This window comes from Ictidomys tridecemlineatus, chromosome 16 (assembly GCF_052094955.1).
Source record: "Ictidomys tridecemlineatus isolate mIctTri1 chromosome 16, mIctTri1.hap1, whole genome shotgun sequence".
Taxonomy (NCBI): domain Eukaryota; kingdom Metazoa; phylum Chordata; class Mammalia; order Rodentia; family Sciuridae; genus Ictidomys; species Ictidomys tridecemlineatus.
In genome coordinates, this window is record NC_135492.1 from 18,450,191 (window position 1) to 18,467,390 (window position 17,200).

Below are 17,200 nucleotides of genomic sequence, written 5' to 3' on the forward strand. Positions count from 1 at the left end.
ACATGTGAGGCATTGGATTCGATCCTTTGCATCACATAAAAAATAAATGAATAAATAAAATAAAGGTATCATGTTCAACTACAATGAAAAAAAATTCTTAAAAAATAACCATGGAGGTATCAAGCATAGAAGGAAATACAGTTATACGACTTTCTGGACATAGGGTCATTCTAAGTGACTAAGTAGAAAATCTATTTAAAAAATCATTATCAGTGGAACTGTAGCAAAATATCAAGCTATCAATTTACATGAGTTTGGCACACTGACTGCCCAGAAGATACAAGAAGAAATACAATCATTCATTCAGAAGCATGCTGGCCTGCCCACCAGGAGGCAAGGACCTCAGGTGGCTTGCCATCTACCTACCCTCTCTTCTAAGCACAGCATAGAATAAGCACTGGGGGAAAACCCAGTAAAATGAGGTGGCAAAAAGCAAGTTTTTTTTCAGAGCAAGATCCCAAATTTCTAGTTCTGAAACATCTAGAGTCTGGTTAATTGTTGGAAAGAGGAAAAATAAAGATTATCAATACTATTTACAAAAGTAAAAGTAAATAATGGGTTATTTGTCAGAGGAGTATTAAATTCTATTTCTGGTGTGTTGTGTGGTTTCAGAGGTTATGTAACTAACTGCCTGTTAGCAAAATGACACATCACTAGAGATTACCTGAGTTTAGAGTTCAACAATATTAAACTTGCAGAGTGTAGAAAATTGACATTGGGCCAGGAGCTCAGGTGCCATCTGTTATCCCGACAACTCAGAAAGTTGAGGCAGGAGGATCACAAGCTCCAAGCCAGCCTCAGCAACTTAGTGAGGCCCTTAACAACTTAGCAAGACCCTGCCTCAAAAATAAAAAATAAAATAAAAAAGTCTGAGAATGTGGCTTGGTGGTTACGTTGACATTGGTTGGAATTGCTGGCCTAAGTGCATGTAAAGATTCCAGACTAAACCAATAGCTCAGGAGGGCTCCAACTTCAGAGAGCTAGACAATGAGATGCCAAAGTAATGACGTGGAGAGAGAGAGACTCCGCCAAAGAAAAGCCTCCCACACCAGGGCGTACATTCTGACAGTCCAGCAGTCGTCAAAGGGAAATCCTAGAGTGAAATTACACATAAACAACAACAACAAAAGGGTCTACCATCCAACCAAGACAGGATGCAGGCAAACTTCAGGCACAGAGGGTGAGAGGAGAGTCCAGCACAAATGAAGGGGACAGCCTGGGTGACCAGTCATGGGTAGCAAGGGCTCAGCTGGAAGGCACCTTGGGCAGATCACCTGTACCACAGCAGCATCCAACAGGCTTGGACTTCAGGCTCATCTGGAGGAGGACCCCATAGTGGAAGGCCAGGAGTGGTTAATGTTGGGGAGTCCTCCTGGGGTAGTAGCTGGAGAAGCAGAGAATGTTACTTTTCATTTGTTACTTCTTGGTATTACTTGAATTTTCTTAGCAATACATTGTATTCTTCCTTCTCTTTCTTCTTCAGTGCTGGGATGAAACTTGGGGTCTCCTGCATGCTAGTTTTACCACCAAGCCACACTCCAGCACTTATTTTTTTTATTTACAAAAGTACTTTAAAAATTTTTTGAGAGATGTGAAACATATGGTCAGACTAACCTTTTTTAATGTACCTTTTTAAAATGAACAAAATTTTCACATTTCCCTGATTATTATTAAAGAAGGGAATTTCTTCCCTTTTACCCATTGCTTCAAGTGATGGGGCTTCTGCTCCTTTCCCAAAGATGATAATTTGGGTTCTAGGGTAACTGTCTGGAACAATACTTTGTGATGAAACAAAAAAAGGGCCCCCCCTTTTTTGTGGCTGACATCATTCCTGGCATGTGAGTCAAGCTGTTAAGTGTGAATAAGAACATCATCAAGGGGAGGAGAGGAGAGGTGGCATTGGAGAGTGCGGTGGACACAGCAGACTTGCCAGAGCACAGCTGGTGTTGCCTTGAAGTTACGTAGAGGCAAATTCTACCTGCACATCAATAACCAGGGTCAGGACAGTTTGATGAAGTACAGGTTCTAATTAAGAGCCAGAGGACCACAGCCTCACCACCTTCTCAGCCTAAGTTCAAACTTGAGTAAGGATTGCAGCGAAGGTGGCTGGAGACTGCTCCCTCACACTGTGCACAGGCATGGACTCCAGTCAGGCAGTTACCAAGGAGAAAACTGATAGAGACCACCCAAGGATGTCAATCAACTGGTGGTTTACATCCTCCAGTAAATAAAGTAAAAAGTCTTGTTCTGTGCTCTGTATTATTGCCTTAAACCTGGAAATTAATCCAACCTATAAATTCTGACGTGAGGACAAATAAAATGGGTTGTAATGAAAAAAAAAAAAACTTTAACCATTCTAGTTGGTTCTGGCTGGTCATTATATCCTAGAACCAGAGCTTTTTTTTTTTTTTTTTTTTTTGGTAGCACAGATGGAACCCAGGGCACTCTACTGCTGAGCTAAACCCCAGTCTTTTTTTGAGATAGGGTCTCAATAATTTGTGAGGGTCTCACCAAGCTGTGGAAGCTGGCCTTGAAACGTCCAATCCTCTTGCCTCAGCCTCCCAGTCACTGGGATTAGAGGTGGACACCACCTGGTCATACTGAACCTGTACTTTTCAAAGTGACCACTGGGCCAGAGGCCTAAGCAGGCATCTATTTGAATAGTCACTTTAGGATCTTGGATTGCAGCAAGGGACTGGCTATCCTCACTTCAAACAGACCAGCTCTGGTTCATCAGTATGAGCTGTTTTGATGTGCATTATGTTCATAAAAATTGACATTAGGATTATATGTAAGATTTCATTTTATGTTTCATTATTTCAATTTTTTTCTGGTCAACCTTTACCCTAAATAATATTCATTTTATTGAGCTATTTAGGGAGAAACATTCATTTGTAATTTATAGGATGAAAATATATTTTCAATGGCCTTGAGAAAGAAGCCATTTCTCTTGAACCTGAAATTTTTTTCTGCATACAAGAGAATAAACAGTCTCCTCACTGCAGACAATAAGAAAGCAAGGCAGTCTCTCCAGAGTTGCTCACCATGAAAATGTGTCCAGAAAATCTTATGTGCAAGGGAACTGGATGGCACCTAGAATGAGGACTCTTCCTTCCACACAAGTGTTTACAACAAACCATTGTTAACATCTTTGTATGCAAACATGACAGGACATACTAATGAGAAGCTTTTATTTGATGTTTTATTTGTAGAAAAGTTTCAATTTTGCCATATTTATATTTTAAAATGCAAATATGAGAAGAAATGAGATTCCCCAAAATGTGGCCTGGGAACAGATGATCTAGAAAGCTCTGGAAGAGAAGGATCTGCATCCACAGGCCTGGCAGGCACTGCACTCTGTGTAGTGAAGGCTCTGAGCAGCCCTGCTACAACCGAAAGGACCCCAGGTATACCCCCACCAGAGAGAAGAGGGCCAGGCACAGTCATCCACCACCACCACCACGAGCAAAATCCCGACCTGGTCTGTGGCAGGTCCAGGCACTGACTGACCTCCCTAAGCCCTGGACACCCAAACAGGGCAAAGTTGATTTGAGCTTAGCCTGCTGCTGTCAGCTGCCGATTTGTTGATGCTCCTCTCAAACACCCTGGCCTCATGCACTCACTGGGAAGGAAATCAGGTGATCCCATAGCTGCTGGCTACCATGGCAGTCTGCTTTCTGAACAGAGGCTGATGCCTACAAAAGTAACTAAGGGAAATGGGGGCTACAGCATGTCTAGGAAAAGAGGTGCATGCAGATAAAACAACTACCTGAGGAAAAGCAGAAAGAGGTGAAGAGCTACAAACCCTTCAGGTGTAGCTGAAATGAAAATGGAGAGGAAATGGAAACCCAGCTTCTCCGTCCAACTTTTGGGAACCTTCCTTGCTAAGAGGTCAGCCATTGAGTTTGGACAGAACACTTCAGAGACGAGAGCTGAGGTGTGACATTGAGTGATGGGTGTCAGAGGGTCTACCTCAGCCTAGTAGGATTCATAATGGGAAGGGAGAAGGCAGCATTTTTTGGTGGGGGAAGGAGGGCAGCGGGAAAGTACAACAGCTATGAACTTTCTCAAATAGGCTAGGCACTGGGGCCACCTATAAGGAAAATCAGTGTTCACTGGAGTGGAAGATGAACATGGGCAGACCAACTGGGCCACCAAGTGGGGAAGGAGCCTGTGAGGGGGGAGAACAGGACAAAAGAGGTGCCATCTCCCCAAACCTGCCGAACTGAGTGTCCAGCCTGTGAGCAGCCCAGTGGGGCCATCAGCACTGGAGAGACACAGCATGGGGTGGTAGATGAGGACAGAAGGATTCAGGCCACAGGGAGGGCCCGACTGTTGACACAGCAGAATCCAGGAGGACAGGGCAGAAAGAGAGCAGCCCACCAGGTCAGAAGCTTGTGGCATGCTGAGACTTGTCCAGCTGCTGTGTCTGGAAGCAGACACACCCTGTTGTGGTGGAGCCGGCTCAGGCCAGCATGAGATCTGCTGCAATTAATGGAGAACTACAGGGACAATTTTATTGCATCCCAGTTTCAAAGCAGGCTAGGATAATTCTTCAAATCCCCCTCATGTATTATATAAGGGTTAGATTATGATTTAGGAGACAAGCCTTTTCAGGAATATTAGTTTATCAGTGAAAAGAGACCCACTTATAATTCATTTACTGAGAACTCAGTAGGACAAATTAAATAGTTAGGCTTTTTTTTTTAATAGCACTTCATCTTTGCAATTTTTCTTCATAATAATGAGCTGTTATGTACAGAGTTTCCGCTCTTTATTTTTTTAAATAAGAAATTACATGCAAGCCAAGTAAGACAAAATGCAGATCTAGAGGTTTCTGTGGTTATAGTAATCGGCCCACAGTACATAAATCCCCTGTCACTGGAACCTGGCTGCACTAGGAATAAATCTCTTATTTATGCATTTCACAACCATAATATTTAACAGTGTCATTTTCATGAGTACATGTGCCAGATTTAAGAATGTAAAACATTCTGAATTTATAAAAACAAATGAATTATATTTACATTACAGAAAGATTTACTGCAGGGTTCTTATAACCAATAAGCTCCTCTAGTGCACTGAAGATGTAATTTCTAATGCATCTTAGTCAAACTTTTTGATCAAGAACATATTACTATACCATGTAAAGTATATAGCAACACCGAAATCACACTCAGCTTTTGGGGTGAAAAATGCTACAATATCTGTGTTCACTGACCCTCCTTCCTCCCAGTCCACAGTGGGCGAGTATCTGAAAATATACAAATTGTCTAACAAGTACTTACTATGCCATCTGTGGGGTATACGAATGTGATTAAGGCATGGCACCCAAGAACAGTTTTTGTAGGTCGAACTGTCTCTGTGAGGCATGAGAAATGGAATAATATAACCACCCACCAACTGAGCCACCATTATGAGCCAGAATCCATGACTCTTGAAACATTAATTGAATCCTTCAACCTTTGAGTAGGTGCCATTTCCATACCATAGATAAGAATGAAGATCCAGAGAAGGCACATGAGTCCTGGACTTGGAAATAAGAAGACACAGTTCAAATGTCTGCTCTCACCAGGGCCCAGGGCATGTTACTGAACACTCCTGGCTTCTATCTTCTCAACACATAGTAGGGCATCAGCACCTCCACAGAGCAATGGGAAGGATTAAAGCACTTGATGCATGGTCTCATAAGACAGTATTAGTTCAGTAACTTTTGCTAGAGATATGAAATTAGGGAATTTTTATCATATTCCTGACTGTCTCATCCCAAACATGGTGCTTTGGAAAGAGGTTAAGTTTTTAGACTCAGTGGGAAGGACCTGAAGCAAAAAGGTGGCATAACAATAATGTTGGAAGTCTGAGGGAGGGTCTGTGTTCACCTTGGGCCCAAAGAGCTGGGAGGAAGACCCTGGGAAATCCAACTTTGGGAAACTATTATTTTCTATTCCTGAATGAGAAAACATATTTATAAGATTTCTGAAATCTCTCCTCCTGTGTTTATTATAATCATTCCCTTAAAAATGACTATTCTAGAGAAAATACAAGTAATGAGGGGCTCAATAGTTGCTTTGGGGCTAAGTCAAAATAGGAATAAGTCTTACCAACATCTGTCTAGAACTGACACCTAGAATATTATTTATAATTACAAAGCAAACCCATAATGCACCTATAAGAAGAGTTCCCCCTCTCTGATTAATGCATTGGAAAAAAAATATTAGTCTTAGAAATTTTGTTCAAATGTTTTAACTTCAAATCATCATTTAACAGTTTTTCAGCACTGAGACTGCCAGGCCTAGGAATACAAATATTAAAATATATATGTATTTTAATTGGGTAGACTCCAAACAGACAACAGAAGGCAATCAGTGCAATCGTGAAGGTATACACCATGGATGTTTGTAACTACTGGTTACAGTGAATTATGGTAAGCAGTCCCTGTCTTTCCCTGGCCATTAGACTTGACATTCCTATTCTCCATCAAAATCTCATTTTCTTATTAGAGCTACAGTTTCCATAATTCTCTCATAAGACTTTCTCAGGGCTGGGGTTGTGGCTCAGGGTTAGGGTTTAGGGTTTAGGGTTACGGTTTAGGGTTTAGGGTTTAGGGTTAGGGTTACTCAGAGCATTAAGCTGTACCCTCAGGGCTCAAGTTCCTGTAGAGGACAGAGCCACGAATCCATCAGGGCCCAGGGAGCTGCCTCAGAGTGCACAGGGGCCAAGGTGCTGGGCCTACCTTTCAGTACAGGGCTGTGAGTGAGAACCTGGGTCAGGGTGTGGCTGAGAACCTCTTCAGCGCATCTTCAGAAACCCCACCACACGGGAGAGCCTGGAACACGCCAAGCCTGAGCACAGCAGAGGGAGACTCTCAGGAGGGAAGGCCGCCCCTTCAGGCCCAGTCCACGCACTGTGGGTCTCGCAGGAATTCCTTTCTTTATCCTTAAAAGCGCTTTCTTGGTCAGGCCATTAAGCTGCAAGGGTTTTTGTTTTTTATTTCTTCTTTTGATACAAGGAATAGAAACCAGGGGTGCTCTACCACTGACTACACCCCCCAGTCCTTTTTATTTTTTATTTTACGACAGGATCTAAGTTGCCCAGGTTGGTCTTGAACTTGCATTCTCCTGCCTCAACCTCCCGAGTCCCTACAATCACAGGTGTGGCCACTGCACCTGGCAAGCTCTAGGCTTTGAGTGTAATCCAAAGAAAATGATCTTATCAAGACAGAAATGAAGCAGTGAGGAGCTAAGAGTGCAGAGGCAGGCTGGAGGCGAGAAGCAGATAAGGAGGATGGGCCATAACTGAGCAGCAATGGGCAGCCAGGAGGCCTCAGCCACCAGGAGCAGACCAGGGCATAGCACCCGGCATGTGAGGTGGCTGTGGCAGCTGTGCTCTTGTTAGAGCCAACAACTCTGAGAGAGCAGGGAAGGAGCATGGGGCAGATGTCCCTAGGCTGGGGTCCGCCTGCCACTGTGCAAGACTCCCCAACACGGGTAAGGCACCCACAGCCATGGCAGCGAGGGGTCAAGAACCAAGGGGCCAGCAGTTAAGTCCTACCCCTGCCAGCCTTCTCCACAGAGCACACTGCAGCCGGGCCAGCGGGAGCCTGGCCATTCCCATGAGAGAATGTCTGAACTTAAAGTACAACAGCCAAACACAGACATGAGGAGAAACAGCACAGAAAGCCACCCGACTCAGGAAGCTTGTCTCAGAGATCTGGCCCAACAGGCCGTCTGGGCCGGACCTGCCAGCCTAGCTCAGTGGGGAGCCTACCTGAGGTGCACAGACAGGGCCTCATTACAGGGTCACAGAGAGTGTCCTCACAAGAAGCCAGACCTGCTGGCCCTCAAACTCCAGCTTAGACCCAGAACTGTGAGAAAATGTCTGCTAAGCCACACAGTCCACTATATTTGCTCTGGTAGCTTGGGCAGACTAACACACACACATACGCACACACACATATACACACACACAAATAACGTGGTGCACTCCTAATTTTGTACCCAAAAGGACTTAACATCAGCATACTATAGCAACATGGCCTCATCAATGTTCATAGCAACTCAATTCACAATGGCTAAGCTATGCCATCAACCTAGGTGCCCTTTATGAATGCATAAAGAAAATGTGGCACATATACACAATAGAACTCAGCCATAAAGAATGAGATTATGGCATTTGCCAGGAAATGGATGGAATGTATCATGCTAAGTGAAATAAGCCAAACCCAAAAATTAAAGGCAGAATGTTCTCTCTGATATTCAGATGCTGACTCACAATGTGGGTGGTGGAGGCGGTGGAGGTTCACTGGATTTGACAGAAGAGTGAGGGGAAGGGAAGGGGACGGGAAAGACAGTAGGATGAATTGAACATAACCTCCCAGTGTTCTTATGTGAGTACACATAGTATGTCAAAGTACACTCTACCATCACATGTAACTCAATAACTAAATGGTGTTTTAACCACTACAACAGAAACACTGAGTCATTCAGCACATCAAGCCCCTTTTAAGAGATAAAAATCAAGAGCAAAACAATTAAAAGACTGAGAAGAGGGCTGGGGATGTGGCTCAAGCGGTAGCGTGCTCGCCTGGCATGTGTGTGGCCCGGGGTTCGATCCTCAGTACCACACACAAACAAAGATGTTGGGTCCGCCAAAAACTAAACAATAAATATTTAAAAAATTCTCTCTCTCTCTCTCTCTCTCTCTCTCTCTCTCTCAAAAAAGACTGAGAAGACTTGGAAATATGGGGGCCTCTACCTGGCCTCTTTGGATACCACCCTCAAGGCCCTGACCCACTGTGCACTGAAGCACATCCTGACCCCCACCTCCCACGCTCAACTCTGTGAGTCTACGGAGCTCTGGAAAGAGAAGGCCACCCTGACCAAGCCTGACAACGGCAGATCTGAGCAGGACCCAGAGAGCAGTGCGGGGCTGGCCACACGGGAGGACCAACAGCAGCAGCATGTTCTGGGAAGCTCTGTGGTAGGGTCTGAGGGCAAAGAGAGGAGGAAGCCATGGGGCTCAGCTCACATCAGGAGGGAGAGGAGCAACTACCAGGCCCCATTTCCTGAGGGACTCCAGAAGCAGGAGTATGGGGTGGGTCTCCTACTGGCTCTCAGAAGATGAAGAAGAGAGTGGTGCCCTGGACCAGGGGTTGCTACCCTAGAAGGGTTTCAATACCATGGGAAGGCCTCCACTCAAAGGCTTCTGCCCCTGGCCTCCCTATGAGCATGGACCCTTCCCCAAATTGCCCACATACCAGCAGCTCACCACCCTGTGATCGGAGGACTCCTCCTGAAGGCCAGCAGCCAAAGTGTCACTGACAACACAGGAAAGAAGCAGCACTTAGCAGGCATTAACAGTCTGTCAGCACCCACCCTCAAGTGCTCTGGAACAAGGGGTCAATTTCTGAGTCTCAGGACTCTGCAGGCCCTTAAATCCCATGGCACTAGGTCCAGCCAGCCAGCCACATACCCTCAGGACACCGAGGCCTGCCAGCTTTTTGTTTTCTTTTGTGGTTCTGGGGATAAAATCCAGGGCCTGGCATAAGCTAGAAGTGCTCTGCCACTGAACTGGGTCCCCAGCTCCTCACAACAAGCAGGCTGCTGATGCAGCAGTGAGCTGCACCACTGTGCAGCCCTGGAGCTGACTGTGCAGCCACACTGAACAGGGCTCTGCAGCACCACGCCGGCCAGCTACTGCCAGGGCAAGGCCGGAAAGCTGGGACGGCTCCTGAGCAGCCACGCATTCCCAGCTGCAGGGGCCACCGACTTACATGAGAGCATGCTCTGCAGCACCTCAGCAGCCACCTGTCAGAACAGAGCACAGGGCTGTCACTCGGCAGTGTCTGGGTAGTCACGCACTCGCACTAGACACACCTGTCACCTCTACAAAGAAGAGCACCTCCAAAATTCCTTCACAAACCTAGAAATCCCCCAACGCTGCCCACCATGACACCCAGGCATGCCCCCGCGAGGTCTAGGCCGGGACCCACAGCCCCCACTCTGGCTGTACCCCCTCCCCTCCTGTCCTGCCAGGATAGACCTGTGCTTCTGTGAAGACCCCTGCCCTGGAGACCTCTGGAAACTCAGGACACCCTCAGTGGTCACTTCGCAGAAAATGATTTCCTTACACAAAACTTACAATTGTGGACACAGAACAAATGGCAGCCACTAGCCCAGGAGTTCCAAAAGGAGCCAAGACCTGGTGGGGCCTGCTCCTCAGGCCCCAGCCCACTGCTGCTAGGAGGCTGAGTCGGGCAGCTCCCTGCTCTGCTGTCCTTCCTACCTGGGACATTGTTCCAGTCTCCTCCACTCTTCTCAGATCTGAGTTTTCTTGAAATCCCTGTGAAACCAACAGCTCCACAAAATCTGGAAAACCACAAACCAAAGTACTTACACACATATGGTCTCCAAGCAGCTGTGACTCACACAGATCCCTAGGGCCACCCAGCCCCATTCCTATCAACATACATGCACTCACCAAGCCAGACTTTCCCTCACTCTATATTGGAAGTACTTAGCATACATCAAATTTATATTAAGAGCTTTTTCTCTTAATGCAAAGAAGTAGATCTCAAGGGATGGCTCATGGATGGTCCCCCCACAGCAAATACAGGACATGCAGCTCATCCCACCAGGAAGGAGCTTTTTGCAAGGGAGGATCCCAAGCAATGCAGGCAACCAAGGCTCACAGAGCAGACAGAGCTGGCCACTAATGGAAAATGCAGCCTCTGCCAACCCCCTCCAACTGCTGAGGCTAAAAGCAAATTCAGGACACCACGAACTTGCTGGGCCCCACGCTCACAGGCATGGCGAATGCTCGGCTTCCCACTGGCCGAGGGAACTTTTTTTTAATATTTACTTTTTACTTTCAGATGGACATTATATCTTTGTTTTATTTTTATGTGGTGCTGAGAATCAAACCTGTGGCCTCATGAATGTCAGGTACTCTACCACTGAGCCACAACCCCAGCGCCCCAAAGGTACTTTTCTCAGGAACTAAGAACATACCAGAGAGCACAGCCCTAGCGATGTCCAGGTATGTGCAGGAGGTATCTATCTACTGGCACAGGAGGCGCAGGTTCCTGAAGAGCCACGCCACCACGGCCCGCAAGTCAGGATGGCTGGGGATACAGCGCACAGTGGATCTGGGTCTGCCTGACCCCATGGCTGCCTCCCCTTACTTGGCAATTTTCTGCAACCCTCACTCCACTGTGAAGCCTAGTCTTTTTGCCCCACCCTCACTCCACTGTGAAGCCTAGTCTTTTTGCCCCAAAAGTCCAGGGACCAGGTACAGGGTTCTTCCTGGCTGCAAATGACCCAGAAACAATCAATTTCAAATGGTTCACTTATCTGCACTGAACACTGTGGGGATCAGGGATGGGACACATAAGGGATATGTCCAGCTCCTTTGCACATACTCTCTGTATATCTTTGTTTCCTACTTCACTGGTTTCTGCTATAACCCTTATTACTTTCTCCCTCCATCTGGCTTAACTTGCTCTTCTCTTTCTAGTCTCTGAGGTTAAGCCTAGATTGATAACATTCTTTTTTGAAATATAGGCTTTTACAAATATGGATTGCCCTCTAAACATTTCCTTAGCTGTGTTCCACAGATTCTGGAAGACTATTTTCATTTCTACTCATCTCAAGGTATATTAGGTGCACACTAAACTTCATGTAGTAAAGTTTACTACCCTTGTATAGCTTCTGGCTCTGTCACGTTTAGGCTTCCCACTTCAAGATCACAAAAGTCCTCCCAGGGCTGCCTTTTATGTATTGACACTTTCCTCTTTAATTCATCTAGAGGTTTTGTTTAGTTTTGCATACAGAACCCAGGAACTCACAGGTTCCAGGCAGCTCGAGGACACTGAGCCACCCCATAGCCCGGGCTTTTTTTGAAATAAGAAAAAGATACGATCTTTTTTAATCAGTGTGAGCCACTGTCACACCACCATTTGGTTTCAGGTGATGTGGAAAAGAATCACACATGATTTCAATAACAACTAATGTTCTCGTTAAACAATGAGGCAATTGCTTCTCCAGGTGCTTTTGGAAGTAAATAATTCATACTAAACAGCAATGTCAAAGCAACACGGATTCACTAGTGCACTACCTTTCCAGCAGCTCTTGTAGGCTCACGACACTTTGCACATGAAGACTCCATACAGCTTCAAGCAAGAGAGAGTTTTGAGGAAAATGAGTGCTATGAGTCTGGGCCTGGGTCCCAGCCTAGGCCAACTTCATGCCCACTGAAGCATGGCCCGAGGCCTCACTTTGGGCTCACGTTCCTACCCCCCTTCAGGCTCTTCTGCTGTCCTGGGGCTTCTCTCCGTTCCCACAGTCTAACCTGCTGCCTGTTAGGCTCTCGCAAGCCACCCCAAGCTGGTTCCATGCAGCCAACACAGCAACGCAGTGGTTAAATGCCCCTGGGTTCTAATCCCTAGTACTCCAACTCTTCCATAGATGCCTTTACTGGCTCCTCATCGCTTTGGGGACAGTCAAACTCTTATGCATGGCACAGGCCTTTCCTCATGAGCCTCCCCCAGGGAAGCCCTCCTGGACTGGTCAGGCATTCACACCATTCCACTGGACCCTGCTCAGACCACGCTGATCTTGTCCCCCACCACCTGCTATCCCCTCCCCTCCCCCAACCTCCAGGCAACTTTCAGCTGCCAAGAAGCATTTCCTCACACCTTCTCTGCACAATTGAAGATTACACAATGCAGTTTTCATGTGCATGTCATTGCCTTGTCCTAAATTAGATGCAATGAGCACAGGGATCATAAGCAGGATAAAAAGATGGAAGTTACCACTTTGGCTCTTTCTTCCCTTTTATACACTTGCTCAGGCAGTTAGCACAAAATGGTAACTGAGCACTTTCAAATCTTCAAAAAATCTGTAAACTGCCAGGTGCAGTGGTACACACCTGTAATCCTAGTGGTTAGGGAGGCTGAGGCAGCAGGGTCTGAAGCTTGAGGCCAGGCTCAGCAACTTAGCAAGACCCTGTCTCAAGATAAAAAATAAAAAGGACCAGGGATGTAAATCAGTACTTAAATGCTCCTAGGTTCTAATCCCTGGTACCAAAAACCAAAATGAAAAATATCTGTAAACTACAGAGTTTGAATTATTCAAAAAAATACTTTTAGTATATTTAAATACTCTACTACTACACTGAAAAAGACTTCATAATAATATACCCAAGAAGGCAGACCACCCTGTTTCTGGGATGCACTGTATTCTAATATAGATTGCCAACAATGGGCAGACACTGGCAAAAGGACTGAGGCTCTTCCTTCCCAGCACAGGAGCATCTGATGAACTTTTACTTCATTATCATTAAACAACATATTCAACTGAATCCCCAAGAAAACCCAGGGTTCTGGCTCCAACCAAATCAACAGAGCACTGCTGGACAAGACCAGACTTGGGGTTGTTACCTGTGCTTTCCATACTTCTTGGCAGAAGGAGAGGTGGGAGAACATGCAGTGTGCCAGAAAATACTGAGCAATCTCAAGCAAGGAAGACAGTTTCTTCTGAAAGCCCAATAGATCTTTTTTGAAGACAGGCAGACTACCTTAACTACAGCAGTGTGCTATTTCCACACAAACTCATGAGCAACAACATGTGACATTTAGGGGAACTGGCATCTCACTCTTTGCTCAGTGCTGAGCAGCACGGGATGGCTAGGCTCCTCACAGACCATCTTCATACTGCAGGCAACTGTCCTTGCTGACAGGTTCCCCACAGGAACCCCCAGCTTCAAGGCCTGATCCTGAAAAGCAGAGCCTTAAAGACAAAACAAAAAACAAACTTTTCCTGAAAACATCAGCAATTTGAGTTAAAATATCGTTTTAAGCCACAGCACACAGAAAACTGTCTTCAAAAGGGGGAGAAATGTAAAGGGAAAAACATGATACACAAAATAAGACACTTTCATAGACTAAGCAGCTCTACTACAATGAGAGGTAATTTCTGAACCCAGAGCTGTGCACACGCACAGGCAAGCAGGATGAGCAGATATGCTGACGGCTACACAAAGAGCTCTATCTCCACCGTTCAGCCAGCACCACCGAATGAGAACCCAAGCAGGCTCTTTTAACTACTCTTCTCCTTTCTCTTCTTTTATTCTTGGTGCTGGGGATGGAACCCAAGGCCGCCCATGCTAGGTAAGTGCCCAGCCACTAAGCGTTCATGGGCACGGCAGTTTGTCTTCCTGATTACTTCAGCATCCAGATGGCCTGTAGGATGGAAGCATCCCACCGCCTTTATAGGTAGGGGCTTCCCAATGCTCTGCCACACACACCTGGTGGGAGCAAGGGCCACAGGTGGAGTCAGTCTGCAGGGCTAACAGAAGGAACCTCAATGCTGACTCTCAGGCAGCCACCAGGCTACTCCTGAGCAACCAGTCTCTAGTCTACCTTCCTTGAAGTGAGAAACGCTGTGCACCCTGGAAATAGGTAACACCTACAAGCAGTCACTTCCTTAGCTTCAAAAACTAATTTATGAGAAGAAATAGAAAGTTCTAGTACATGATCATTATCTTCAAGATTCTGAAAGCACATATATATGAAGTGAGCAAATGCGATAATTTTAGAGGCTTCAGTAGAGTATTAGAAATCAACTATTTGTTGCCAGGGAAAAATTTATTTTCATTTAAAATGCATTTATCTTATTTACTTATTTAATTTTTAAAGCATGGTAGCCATCTCTTCAGCAAAAAAACAAATTTAGGGGCTGGGGTTGTGGCTCAGCGGTAAAGCACTTGCCTAGCACATGCAAGGCCCAGGGTTCGATCCTCAGCACCACATAAAAATAAATAAATAAAATAAAGGTCCTGTGTACACTAAAAAATACATATTAAAAAAAAAGAAAAGAAAAACAAATTTAAAAACTAATGGATGGGAGCTGGGGTTATGGCTCAACGGTAGAGTGCTCGCCTCACACATGCAAGGCCCTGGATTTGATCCTCAGCACCAGATAAATAAATAAATAAATAAATAAATAAATAAATAAATAAATAAATAAATATAAAGTTATAAAAAACAACAACTACTACTACTAATGGGTGGAGGGTCCATACTTCTGTGATTAAGGATAAACAGCACAAGATCTCATGCCTCATCCAAAGTCCTTACAAGAATGTACAACCATGCCTGGCCCCTGGAATTGTGACTCATCATCTGTGAGATTCAAAACCAGTAATGGCAATGAAAATCAGGATCACTTCCCAATGGCACACAGCATCAGAATTTCTGCCAGACCTATTATCTAAGGTTACCTTTATACCTCTTAAGAACAAATTAGTGATTCAGTTAATTCCACCATTTGCAAAAATAGCTGTCACGTAAAAAACTATGAAGGACAAGAAGAAATCTAACACATTTTTTGTTATCTCCTCCAGAGCCTTCCCTATCTCACTATCACAAATTGGGAGGAAAGTGGCCACCTAGAAACACACTTACCCTCCTCCTTCCTCCCTGACATACACCTAGAAACAAACTGCCTTCCTGCCTACTCCCAGCACAGCAACCTCTGCTTGTGCACCTCTGTGGATGAGTAGCACACACTGTGGTCTTTCATACATCAGCTTGGTTCCTACCCAACTCAGTCAGTTTCTAAACACAGCAGCAAAACAAGCCCACACCAAATCATAAAATAACAAATCCTCTAACTCCATGAATTAAGAATCCAAGTGTAACTCACCTATGAAGGAACAAGAACCATCCGTGGAGGCCTTGTCACTGTCACAAGCAATCAATCTGTCGAGGCACAATTTTTCACAGGGTGGATCTTCCACCTAGAATCAAAGCAGGGCGTGCACCACTGTCAAAACCCAGAGGCTCCTACCGGGCCGGCCTGAGACTTTTAAAGTGGAACTGACTGACGGCAGCCTGGGGAGAGTCGCTAACCCACTCCCCAACTGCGCTCTCCACCGAGACGCCCCGCTCTCCTCCCCAGGCAGCCGGGAGCCAAGGCCACACCTACTTCCTCTCACCTCAAGCAGAAGGTCACTCAGGCTCCGGTGGCATCTCAGGAGTTGCACGGCCGAGTTCTTCAGTTTCTGTCCCCTTTCCGGATTATATTTTTGCCTCTTGACTCTTCCCGCTAAGGAAAAGTAGAAAATCAGTTTCCAGACGTCGACCGGCGAGCTCCTGCCCCGGGCCCAGGGGACACGAGGCGTACCGCCCGCGGGGTGGCCGGGGCCCAGCTAGGGAGGGCTGGGCCGCAGGGACCCTTCAGGCCAGGAGCCGCCCAGCCGCGGTGGGAAAGCCCGGGGAAGGGGAGCGGGCCAGCGTAGGTCCGCCCACCTACCCAGCAGCTGGGCCCAGGACCTCCGGTGGCGCAGAGGATCGGAACCCGCGGCTGTTCCCGGAGGCGGAGAGCCTGCCATGGTGAGCGCCAGGACGTGGAGGCGCTCCCTTGCTGAGCCCGCGCTGCCTTCTCATTGGCTGCGGCCGGTTCGCGTGTTTCGGGGCTGAAGTCCCCAGGCCACACCCCACGAAGGCGGAAACCTGGGGCCGCGGCCATCTTGGCAGTGGCATCAGAAAAAAGGCGCTGGCGGCCAAAGGTTGTGGCAGGAGCGTCCAGCGCTCACGCCGCGAGAGAAAAGTTACCCGGGATTGGAAGCTGGAAGGGGCAATGGGCGGTGCGGATTGACAGTGGCATCCTGCCAGGAAACAGCGACGTCCCTAATGCGTCTTTCCTGACGAAAAGGACCCAGAGCTGATCTGGAAAGGACGGGCGCTACAAACCCAGAGCGCGAGATGCTGAAAACCTCCGGGCCTTCCACTGCAGGGCGGGCCAGCTCCTGCAACACCAGGTTCTGCATTTCTCTTACCCGGGGTTGCTGTGCTGAGTTCTCATTTCTGGAAAAACTGGCCCAAGGGGCTTTTGTGCCACGGCGTGACTCTCCTAACTCGAAGGTTAGGGGAGCAGAATGGAGCTCATAATGTCACCTAGGGAAAAAGGGCCCCATCGCTTATGCCAAAACTAACAATCATAGTCTTTTCCTATAATAGTGGCCCAGGAAACCTGAAGTGTGTATCCATCCTTTTTCTGTAAGGGAGAGTTACAGAATACACCAACTGCGCTTTCTGCATGCTAGAAAAAGATTAGCCAACTATCTCCATAGTGTGGTGGGGACAGATGAGAAAAGACCTGAAGACAGCAGGAAACAGATTTATTTGGCTGTAGGCAGG

At 46.6% G+C, this 17,200-nt stretch overlaps 1 protein-coding gene across 1 annotated transcript; it reads right to left on the minus strand.

Annotated features, from left to right (window-relative positions):
• Window positions 1-12,136: 12,136 nt before the first annotated feature.
• On the minus strand, window positions 12,137-16,428 carry LOC144371231 (Fanconi anemia group A protein-like). Its single transcript, XM_078033648.1, has 6 exons — window positions 16,314-16,428; window positions 15,997-16,106; window positions 15,705-15,798; window positions 13,654-13,787; window positions 13,439-13,534; window positions 12,137-12,169 (listed from the first exon to the last, which is right to left on the minus strand). Exons 1-6 carry the CDS (start codon window positions 16,390-16,392, stop codon window positions 12,137-12,139), a joined length of 546 nt encoding a protein of 181 aa, XP_077889774.1. The 5' UTR covers window positions 16,393-16,428.
• Between the last annotated feature and the right edge of the window lie 772 nt (window positions 16,429-17,200).

Bases quoted from the DNA above. Each gene is read 5' to 3' on its own strand.
- LOC144371231 (XM_078033648.1), bottom strand. From the start codon at position 16,392: ATGGCAGGCTCTCCGCCTCCGGGAACAGCCGCGGGTTCCGATCCTCTG. The intron at 16,107-16,313 runs GTAGGTGGGCGG...ACTTTTCCTTAG, and splicing joins GTCCTGGGCCCAGCTGCTGG to CGGGAAGAGTCAAGAGGCAA. The intron at 13,788-15,704 runs GTGAGTTACACT...TTTGTCTTTAAG, and splicing joins TGGTTCTTGTTCCTTCATAG to GCTCTGCTTTTCAGGATCAG.